The sequence below is a fragment of the Dipteris shenzhenensis genome, chromosome 29 (genome assembly GCF_047967505.1).
Source record: "Dipteris shenzhenensis isolate YYH24624 ecotype China chromosome 29, Dip_SZ_1.0, whole genome shotgun sequence".
Classification (NCBI taxonomy): domain Eukaryota; kingdom Viridiplantae; phylum Streptophyta; class Polypodiopsida; order Gleicheniales; family Dipteridaceae; genus Dipteris; species Dipteris shenzhenensis.
The window spans coordinates 32182537-32194586 of NC_141624.1; the positions used below are offsets into that span (position 1 = coordinate 32182537).

The following is a 12050-nucleotide window of genomic DNA, read 5'->3' on the forward strand; positions in this document are numbered from 1 at the left end:
TCATTAGAAGGAGCCCCTCTGTTAGCAACATGTGGTGGGCAAGTATCGAGGATTACAATACGAAGACCCCTAGCTTGATGCCTATCCACACCCCTTGAACCACCCTATCAACTCTCTTTAATCAAAGACCTTCAAGGCCAAGGCCTATCCAACGGGTATGCAAACTCCACTACTACGACCTACCGTGGAGGTCCAGATCTTGAGACCTCAACTAGGCACCAAACATCTATTTCTTTTGACATCTGTTGCTAAGAACATACGCTCTTGAAGCTTCAAAACATCTATCCAATGCCCAATAAGGGCTTGCTGCAAATCATGTCTCATAATCGACCACCATGGTTGTTGATGAAAACAGTCATCAAATTCATGCATGCTCTAGCTGACTATTATCTAACTCATGGGGAGGGGAGTGGTGTGGAGAATACAGTCCTCCTGGGGCTGGGAACCTATGCGCAATGCTCTTAGTGGCCAACCTTGGTTGGTGGTATTGAGGGTGAATTATCCCAATCTACCTGTTGACTCAAAAGAGGCATCACAGATGCCTACTCAGACCTATGGCAGACCTATGGGCTCAAGTTAGACCTATGGGCTCACGTCAACAGATTTGTGTATGCGACTCCAAAGCAAGAAGCTGCCGCTTGCAACAAGGGCCAAAAGTTGCCATCCAAAGAGGCTTGAGGGAGTGGTGAATCCAATTTGAGTTCAATCAACAATCTACCCATACTAGGTATGTCGAGAGAAAGTCAGCTCACTTTTCACCTTATCCCCATATATAATCCACATGGCACACTTAGCCACTCCTGATCAATGTCCCATAAAGGACGACATGTGATCCCTAAAAGCAATTTGAAAGTGTGTAGGGGTTACACCTCAACACTTGCTACTACAAAGTGGAAACCTTTGGCTGGGGGTACCTTGTTGCCCAAGGTCCCCAGCAGCCTGTAGGCCATCTTCTGGTGGTTCTAGTGATGCCCTATAGGCCATGGTATGTGCCTTGTAGGCATAAGTGTAGGCACTTATAGTGTTAGTGCCTACTAGGCCACATAGGACACTTAGTCCTATGTGACACCTAGGACACTTAGTCCTAGGTCTAGGTACAAGTACTTTGTACTTGTTTTTCTTCATTTTTATCTAAGATTTGACGTGACTACTCTATTGACTCGTCTTGTACTTGCACTCTCTCTCTCTTTGTTTCGTACCTTCAGTGGTATCAGAGCGCTACTGGACTTGTTCCCTTGCCTCCGGATCTGCATCACGCACAGATTTCAAGAGTCTGCGCTCCATCCGTACAATCCGTACGATTGTACGGACTTTTGTACAGATTCCTTCAGTGCCCGTCGCACATGCTCCGTACAACCGTACCTTCAGTGCCCGTTGCACTTGCTCCGTACAACCGTACCTTCGCCGTACAACCGTATGGCTTTGCTCCGTACTCGGCGGCACCACTTGTACCTGCACCGTATAACCGTACGGCTTTGCTCCGTACCCTGCGTCGTCACTTGTACCTGTACCGTACGTTGGATACAATCACTTGCATCCGTACACCGTACCTGCAATCGTACCTTCAATGGTAATGCGTGTCATGTACTTCCTACACCGTATATCCGTACAGGTCGTACATTGGCTGCTGTAAAATCGTACATTGGGTGTTGTACAGCCGTACATCCGTACGCCGTGCAAACCGTACAATCTCACTTTCTTACGTGTGAGATCTACAGAGATTGCAGGACATTGAGTCATTTTTGCAGGATATTGAGTCAGATTTGCAGGACATTGGGTCAGATTATCATCCATTGGGTCACATTTGCAAAATTTCAGCAAAATTTGGGGCTTTTCTACATTTGCCCTCTTTTTGGCCTATTTGCCCTCAATAAATTTGGGGCTCATGCCAAATTTGCTGTTTTTGCAGTGAACATTGCTTGTCACAGTCACATTTGGGTCAGATCTGCATTTGCCCTTTGATTTGGGTCAGAAATTTGCAGATATTTGCTGTCATTTTTGGGACAGCCAGCTTTTTTTGCAGTGATAGCCTTGAGGCTTTTGCTTTTTCAGGTCTTTTACAGGTTATCACAGTTGCTATGGCTGGGAACAATCAAGATTTATTTGGAGTTCTTCGTGAAGATGATAAGTTGGATGGCACCAACTATCCGATGTGGTCTTATCTCATGAAACATATTCTTGTTGCAAAGCATTTGTGGAATATTGTTTCTGGGGCTGATCTGAGGCCAGCCAATGCTACAGTGGTTGTTTCTACTGCTGGTCCTTTTGTAGGTGGTACTCCTCCTGATGCCTCTTCCTCTAGCACTCCTGCTGCTGCTCTTCCAACTCAAGAACAGTCAAGATGGGATGCAAGAGATGCAAATGCACATTCATGCATTGCTTTATCATGCAAGAGAATCATTATTCCACACATCCGGTCTTGTAGGACAGCAAAGCATGCTTGGGATAAATTGGCTTCTCTCTATCAGATACGCAATGAAGCTCGTGTTGCATGTTTGAGAAGGCAATTATAGGAAGTGAATATGAATGAAGGTGAGTCAATGGATGCATATTTGACAAAGGTCAAAGACCTCATGGAACAGCTTGCCAACATTGATGAGGTGGTGCCAAATTCACAGCTTGTCAGTACCACATTGAATGGACTGCCAGATACATATCAAGGGTTTGCTACAACCCTTCGATTAGTGGCCATGGGTAATCCAGACCACTATTCTTTTGACCAGCTAGTTACTTTGCTTTTGCAGGAAGTGCAAAGTAGAGCTAACAGACAAGCCATTATTCTTGATCATGCATTTGCTTCACAGCAGACAGGAAGAGGCAAAGCTTCCAAGCCTATGGGCAAGCCAAAATCTGCGCATAGCAGCTGCAATTCCTCTACGCATAGCAGCTGCAATTCCTCCCATGCACCTAAAAATACAGCAGATAAGGGAAAGAAGAAAAGATGCAACTATTGTCGCAAGCCTAGACATGACATTTCAGAATGCAGGAAGCGCATTGCTTCGGAGAAAAAGAAAGCAGGGTTGACAGTTAACGCCTCACATGCCATTGAATCCCATGAGCCAGCAGATGCTTCACATGCACATGCTCTTCAGGATGATTGGGCATGGGCTGTCCATTGCTCATTTGATCCCTCCAAAGCTGATGCACTCTTTACTGCTAATGATGCTCAGTCGTGGTACTTTGATAGTGGTGCTTCCAAGCATGTCACATCTTGCAGACAGTTGTTTCATTCTCTAGCTGATGCACCTCGAGGGGGACTGTTACGTGTGCTACTAATGCTTCATATGCTGTAAAAGGAATTGGAGATGTGCAGCTCACATCCATTTCCAGCCATCCTATCACTCTGACAAATGTTCTTTTTGTGCCTGGCATTGAAGTCAACTTGATTTCAATTTCAGCAATTGCTACTTCGGGTTTCAGAGTAATTTTTGATGGCTACAGATGCCTAGTATATGATCTTCGTGATGACAATGCCATAGTTCTCACTGGCACTGCACTTTGCAAAAAGGGCTTTATCACCTTGATCATCATTCAGCTGCACTTTCTATTGAAGCATTGGCTATTTCAGATTCACAGCTAACAGAATGGGCCATCTCAATTACAGAGCTCTTGCAAAGCTACATTCATAGCAGATGGCAAATGATGTACCGCAGACTCACACAGTTTCCAAACATGTGTGTGAGGGTTGTCTTTTGGGTAAGATGCATCGATTTCCTTTTCAAAAGAATTGTCCAAAACTCTTACAAAGGAAATTGCAGCTAGTACACAGTGATGTCTGTGGCCCAATGAGGACAAATGCCATTGGAGGATACAAGTATTTCATGACTCTCATTGATGATTTCACAAGGTATTGCTGGGTATATCCTTTAAAGGCCAAATCTGAAGTTTTCTTATGCTTTCAGAGATGGCTGAATATGGTTGAGAATGAATCAGGATGCAAGCTTGTCACCCTCAACACAGATAGGGGGGGTGAATATATGTCAAAGGAGTTTGATGCATTTCTATCCTCACGGGGCATTATTCACTCATGCACTACTCCTTACACTCCTCAGTAGAATCCTGTTTCCGAAAGAAAAAACAGGTCCACAATGGAGATGGCCAGATGCATGCTTAAGGCCAAGTCTTTGCCCAATAAATTTTGGCTTGATGCAGTGATGTGTGCCAACTATGTGCTGAATAGATGACCTACACGGGCATTAAAGACTATCACACCTTATGAAGCATGGAAAGGCAGGAAGCCTTCACTTTCACACATGAAAGTTTTTGGGTCTCTTGCATATGTTCATGTACCATCTCAGCTGAGACATAAGCTTGATGACAAGGCAATCAAATGCATATTCATTGGTTACAGCCAAGAGAACAGAGGGTATCGGTTATATCAACCAAGTAATGGGAAGATTATTGTCAGTAGAGATGTGATCTTTGCTGAACATTCAGCTTCTCCTCTTGTGGACTGCAAAGCAAAGCCAAATATTGACATGTTTGATGCCTTTGAATCTTGGTTACCTCTGCCATCATCAGAAGAGGATTTTGAGCGGCAACGTGAGCCTCCTGCAGGCCCTCCACTAAGCAATAATCAGCCACAGCCTCATGCTGATTTGCAGGTTACTCTTCCGGCACAGAATGATCCCATTACTCATGATGTAGTCATTGAAGAAAGAGCTGTCAATAGACAGCAAAGGCAAGTTCCCAGATGGCTTCTGGATACATTGAGGGACAGGAAACAAGATCAACCTTTTGCTGCCCAGACAAGATCAGGGAATAGACAGCATGGTCACTTTCTTGAGTTTGCACTCCTTGCTACAGCTTGCAATGAAGAGCCTTTGTGCCATAAAGATGCTTTTGACAGCAAAGAGTGGATGGATGCAATGAAAGCTGAGTTACAATCTATTGCCAAAAATGACACATGGGAATTAGTAGATCTTCCACCTGGCAAGCATGCCATTGGAACGCGGTGGGTCTACAAATTAAAAAGGAAATCTAATGGCAGCATAGATCGATACAAAGCCCGTCTTGTTGCAAAAGGGTATGCCCAACAACAAGGCATTGACTTTGAGGAGACATTTGCTCCCACATCCAGGATTACTACCATTCGATGTGTCATTGCCATTGCAGCCCATCATCATTGGCAAGTGCACCAACTTGACATCAAGACCGCTTTTCTTCATGGGGATCTGCAGGAAGAAGTCTATATCACACAACCTCCTGGCTTTGAGGTTGTCAATTCTGAAAATAAGGTATGCCGGCTTAGAAAAGCCCTTTATGGTTTGAAGCAGGCACCCAGGGCAAAAATTCATGCACACTTACTATCCCTTGGTTTTTAGAATAGTCCCACAGAACCCACTCTTTATGTCCGAGGAGTGGATCTGATTTTTTAGCGCTGATTTTATATGTGGATGATATGCTTATCACGGGCCCAGATACTCAGCAAATTGCAGCTTTCAAGGCTGATTTGCAGCAGATTTTTGACATGTTAGACATGGGACGGCTCCATTATTATTTGGGCATTCAGTTTGCTCATGTTGAGGGGGGTATCATGATGTCTCAGTCCAAGTATATTGGACAGCTCCTTGATCGTTTTCAGTTTGAGGATTGCAAGCCAATCTCTACTCTAGTGGACCCTGGCTTCAAATTCTCAGCTCATGATGGGAGCCCACCATGTGATATCACTCTTTATCAGTAGGCTGTTGGATGCCTTATTTATTTATGTCACACCAGACGTGACTTGTAGTATGCAGTATCTCAGCTCAGCAGATTCATGCACATGCCCAGTTCACAGCATTGGTAGGCAGTGTAGAGAGTCTTCAGATATCTCAGAGGCACTCAGGATTTAGCCCTCCTCTATGGTGATCAGGGTTCACTTACCATGCATGCTTACACGGATAGTGATTGGGCAGGATGTTCCGACACCAGAGTGTCACATACTGGCAATTGTTTTTTGCTTGGCAATTCATGTATTTCTTGGCTCAGCAAGAAGCAACCGACAGTTGCCACGTCTAGCTGTGAGGCTGAGTACAGGGCAGCTTTCACCGCTACAGTAGAGTGTGTTTGGCTTCGACAGTTACTTACAGATCTTGGTATTTGCCAGACATCCTCCACTATTGTCTACACTGATAGCCAGAGTGCTATGCGCGTACCAAGCATATTGAAGTTCACTATCATTATGTTCGGGAGCGGTTGTTAGCAGGAGACATAGAGTTGTCCTATCTTCCCACAAAGGAGGACATCGCAGATATGTTTACAAAGGCACTTCCTTGTCCCAAGTTCAAAGTCTTCCGACAAGCTTTACACTTGGTTCCCTTTGTTACATGATCTGACATTCCTTGTACATTCATAGGTGGCTATATCCTTTTGGATGAACATGTGCCACGATGACTAGAAACTACCAGGTATTGTGAGACATTTCCAGAGTACTTCAGCCCATCCCATGGAGGGGGGTTTGTAGGCCATCTTTTGCTGGTTCTAGTGATGCCCTATAGGCCATGGTATGTGCCTTGTAGGCATAAGTGTAGTCACTTATAGTGTTAGTGCCTACTAGGCCACCTAGGACACTTAGTCCTATGTGACACCTAGGACACTTAGTCCTAGGTCTAGGTACAAGTACTTTGTACTTGTTTTTCTTCATTTTTATCTAAGATTTGACGTGATTGCTCTATTGACTCGTCTTGTACCTGCACTCTCTCTCTCTCTCTCTTCGTTTTGTACCTTCACAGCCCCCCTTTCTTGAGGCGAACAGAAAATGACTAGAACCTCTAGACTTTGGTGTAGTTTGGGGAACATCCATGTAGTTCCACGGCCCAACTCTCCAAAACTCCTTCTATAAAAGTTGTCATGGAATGAGATGCATGTTGATGTCACATAGGAGAAATATGAAGGTAGGGAGTGGCCCTAGACAATGTGCCGGAGTGGAGATACTAGTGGGGTGGCAAGAGGGGAGGGGTGATTGGCAAGTCTAGGAGCACGGGGGGACGAACGAAAGAAAGAGGCCAAGAGGGAGTGGGGGCAAGAGAGGAGACTAGAGGAGAGGGCAAAGGGAGGGGGAACGTGGTTCTCGGCAAGGCCATCGGGGAGGACCTATGTGAGAGAACCAACCTTGGAGTTGGAACAAAAGTGAAGGAGAGGAGGAGGTTAGATGAGGAACGAGGTAGAGAAAAGCAAAAGAAAGGCATGGAGTTGAGAGGAGCATGTCGAGGTAGAGAGCCATGAGAAAGCATAGACGTGATGAGACTTTTGTATGAATTGCATGGATGAAATCCTATAACTTTGGCCAATCATGTAAAAGATTAGAGACATCCAAGCATATTAATATCCATTTATCACTTCACTCGACATCATGTGGACCTAAGTGTTGTTTAGCTAGTCTATTCTCCAAGCATCAACTAGCTAACTTGTCCACTGAATCCCTACCATTAATGGATATCACATTGATACCCAGTATCAATTCCTTCGACCTAAGTACTGCTAAGCTAGTTCATTGTTTCTCCAAGAATCAAGTAGCTAACTTGTCCACAAAGCCGTACCTTGTGAAATTTTTGCTACCTCTTTTTTTCCTCTCTTTTGTTTTCTCTTTTATTTTTTGTGTAGACCTTTTTTTTTTCAAAAAAGAGACTTCTATTAAGTATTAAAGAAAACCGTTAGAGCAAGCTCCATACGGGAATTTGGGATACACCATGCAATGCATGAAAAGCTCAAGAGCCAAAAAGAAAGGATTGGGGCTGATAGTGCCATCTCAATCCGGTAGCAACCTCTGAGAAAAACGGAGAAACCCTCCATATTCGAAGAAATACAGTCCTCCTAGAAGAGGCTGCCCGTGAAGGGCCCTGCATGCTAGTCCATATGGCTATCCAAGTGTGAACCGTGTCACTCCAAATACCCGTGAACACCTGTGATGGGTGTATCTGGGTGTCATTCAAGGCCTCTGTGCATCTGGCTCTCCAAATGTGCCAAGAGGAAATGCTAGTCAAAATCTCCCAAGAGGTGTCCACTGAAACATGTGAAGCTCTGAAAGGAATATGTGGTACATCCTGAAGAGAGCAGGGCTCTATCACTTGTTAGCGGATCGAGAGTGCCCAAGAAGAAGGCTCGCCCTCATAAAACACCTGGGGCTCAGTAAGGGATAACCATGCGGCCGAGCCCCAAGTCATGAAGAAAGGGGAAGTATGAAAAATGCTGAGTATCCGAGCAACTCCTTTCCAAACAATTCTCGCTTGATTGCAGTCCCAAAGGCAATGTCGCATTGACTCCTGCAGAATGACAGCAAGGGCAAGTGGGATCAGCCCCAAATCGTGATCTGCACAAGTTCACTACAACCCCTCTATGAATAGAAAGCCAAAAGAAAAGAGTTATCTTTCTATTTCTGAGGGATTTCCAGAGCCTCCTCCAGAAATTCCTAAGCAAATCTGCGGTGATGAAGAAGCTATCCCAATGGGGGGCTCTGGAGGGAATCCAACCTCTACTACTCAGCTGAAATCTCCTGGCATTACCAACCGTGAAACGAAAGAAGGGAATCCCCCTCTCTCGGTGCCCATGATCTATCCCCTCCCACTCTCCTGGGTCCCACTGCAAGCACCTGATAGGTGCACCTCCATATAACCACAGCCTCCAGGATCCCAGGGCCAAGAGCAGAGGGTCGGGGTCTAAGTACCACTGCAAGCCCGCTCCATGGTCCACAAAACCGGCAATCCTAACAGGCTGAAAGGCAACCTCTAGATCTGTGTAGACTTTTGGACTTTGGAACAACACAAATTCGAAATTTGTATGATTGGATATATTCTAGTCTTACAAAGGTATATTGTTTGGTCTACCCACTTTGTACTTATGGTGTACATATGAGTTTATGGTATAGAGGCTTATGAACTTAGAGCAACCGTCTTATGGATCATTATATGATATATTTGCTTTGTTGTTCACTTCGACCCCAGAAAAAATGAATGTTTGTTGCTGTGGCCTTCTTGTTTCAAAGCCAGACAATCTTTGTTATCTTTTGGAACCAAGATTGGTTTATGAAGTGGAAGATGGGAGCCTTACAAACCTGGAAATGTATTAGTAGCTCCTAAAGGAAAGAGTTCTGATAGAAGTTGAGTACTAGTATCTATTTTACTCATGGCTTTCACCAAAATCCTGTTACTGAATTAATCAAGGACCTTATTGTTGCTCCCAGACAAAAACCAGCCAAGGTTAATGATTGCTCTTGAACTCTCCTCTGTTTTTATGCAATTTGTGTTGCTTTCATGCCTATGGTTTACATTCTCCACTGGTCCACAGAGTCGAAGGCATACCAGTCATTTTTCCACTTCTCCATAGAGTTAAAGGCATACAAGTCATGTTTCCACTTGTCCACAGAGTTGAAGACACACATGTCATTTTTTCCTGCTCAAACCAAGCACTATATCTAGTATAGTGAATGGATAAAGTATGGCATACCTATTTCTTAATTCATCACTGCTTCCAAAAAATCTGTTTTATATGTAGCATCGTCTAAACATTAATGACTATTAACTATGCAGGGAAACGGTTTTGGAATTTGTTTCACCTGCAGCCAATGCGTGACCAAAAGGTATGCTGTAAACCTCTCTTCAGTATGTTGTGTTATCCCTTACTTAAGTTTCCTCGTGTGAAATCATTGTACCTTTGGATGTGGGTGATGGATGTATTTGGTTTCCATGTTTCTCACGTTCTTTCAGTTGTTTTTTTCTCCTTTTCTTTGTTGGGGGCGTGGTCTAAATGAAAGTTCCTGTGGATGCATTTTCCATTTCATGTCCATCTAACGAATTACCCCCGAGAGAGACTTTTGAATCTTTGAGTTGCTGCCGAGCACCATTTAGGTGAATTAGAGGAAATCAAGCGGGGATTGTATCAGCTAAGCCACTTGGATGAGTTATGCCTCCAAGCTGCCTGGTCATAGATGCTGATACAGCGTAGAAGGCAAGCCTGGAAGGATCGACATATTATGTGTAAGCATATAAATAAGGGAATGTTGGTGTTGCTCTACACTGCTAAGTTAGGGCTTATTAAAACCAATTTTAAGCTGGGATGGAATGGAACCTACTGGTCCCTATGTTTGACGAGGCAATGCCCATCATCATCATCATCAATGTTCAAGAAGTAGTGTGTAGATGGCAGATCATGATTTCATATTATGTTGATGGATCTTGATTTAACTCCAAGCCTCTGGTGAAGAAACACGCATTAGGGAGTTAAAACCTTCACCCTTTTGAGTTTTCATGGAGGACTAAAGAATGTTAGTAACCCAAGGAATGTTACTTGATGTGGTTCTCATGGTTAGGGGTTTACATTGCATGGTAAGTTTGATTGTCATTGGCATGGAAGAAAATGTATGGGTAGAACAAGTTAAAAAGCTCCAATTTCCTATAGGAATGGGTCACAAAAACATCAAGAGCTAGAAGCTGATGATGAGCTCCCTTAAGACATGCCCCATGGGACTTAACATCCTATTTGTGGGGGAATCGACTTGTTTTTTGTCATAGTTAGTAGGCCCATAAAGCTGAGAAAATAAATTGAGGAAAAAATATCTATCTTGAGTATACATGGATGACCAAGAACGTGTAAAAATTATGGCACCTATGCCTACAAGGTGATGTCATTTTGACTATAAGTTGCATCCTTTGAAATTAATGGTCTATGGCTAATACATTCAGGAATTATCTCACCAAATTGGTTACTATCTATTTACGTGATGTTTTTTGTAAATAAGCATCCGCATTGTTTTAAGAAATTCCTCAATAGATGTCTAGAAGTATGCATCTTAGTAAGTCTTACTACTATTACACAAAAATCTACAGGTTAGAGCTATCTTAAATTATCTAATGCACCCAGCCCTCGATTCATGATTGATAGGAGTTGCATAGTTGTCACCAAGAGAGAGAGAGAGAGAGAGAGAGAGAGAGAGAATATGAAGAGAGAGAGAGGATATGATATGGTTGTATTAAAGTTCTCTTGAAACCCTTCAGGATGTATGGGACTGGCGATCACTATCAACAAATAGAGATCTTTGCATCCAGTTAACAAAAATACTATAGACATACTATGTAATTAGTACTTGATGTGCTAGCTTGTGTGCTAGCCCAAGTATCTTGTTGTGGTATTCCAAAAGTTATTTTAGATAACTCCCTAGCTTTGTAGCTCTGCTCTAGCAGAATTGTCAGGTTGCCTGTGTTGTCATCATATCTCTCTGATGTGAGCATAGGCCAGCATCTCAGGAGTACATGGTGCTCATTTTCTACCTCCCCTGTGGGGCATATTTCCCTTGGGACACTAGGTCTTCCACACCTTCCCTTCTGCCTTATAGATCATGTGACCTGGTTCTTTGTATATTAGCTGCCTTTCAAACATTGATATGTCTTTCCCAAGGTATTTTTGCATCCCATAGCTGTCCATTGGATTAATTTCCTGCTTGTAGAACTGTATTTTTGAACCTGGGTCCTGCCATCATTTAGTAGCATCTTCTGTGTCACTAATTCCGTGATCTCACATGCATCCTGATATATCAGCAGCTGTTATACCCCATAATTCCAATCTTTTTTTTTTCCATCTCAGTGCCATCCCATGCTTTGTGTAGCTTCCAATGCCCTGTGAGGTATCCTGCCGGCATCCATCTTCTCAACTTTCTTGAGATAGGCCATGAATTGGCATAATGCCTCCCCTTTGAGAGGTCTCATACCCGTCTCAGACAGTAGGATGGGTTAGGGTGTGTCTATGCCTTAACCCCCAACTCCCCTCTGAGAAATCTTTTATTTGAAGTTTATATTATTTTCTAGTAGGTCATAGAGAGAGCGGGAGCCCATGCTGGACACACATAAAGGATCATTGTTTCGTACAAGCATAGTGTATAGAAAATTTTCATTTCCCAATTCCATAGTTGTGCCTTCCTGCACTTATTTCAGAAGCTGTACAAGGCTTTCAGGCCTCCCAAAATTCTTCTTTCTACATACGCATTCCACTTGTAGTTGTTGGTAAATTCCAGCCCTAGTTATTGGTACGAGTCGACTAATTCAAAAAGTACCCCTTTGAAGGTGACATCAATCTGTTTA

General features: G+C 43.5%; 1 protein-coding gene across 2 annotated transcripts in view; it reads left to right on the top strand.

Annotated features, from left to right (window-relative positions):
• Positions 1-12050, top strand: part of LOC147882717 (phototropin-2-like) — a 132106-nt gene that overhangs the window by 36916 nt on the left and 83140 nt on the right. For both annotated transcript variants that reach the window (XM_087400258.1, XM_087400259.1), the window contains exon 8: positions 9507-9556. In XM_087400258.1, the coding sequence (XP_087256384.1) occupies positions 9507-9556 (50 nt within the window). The remainder of the gene's footprint in view (positions 1-9506; positions 9557-12050) is intronic.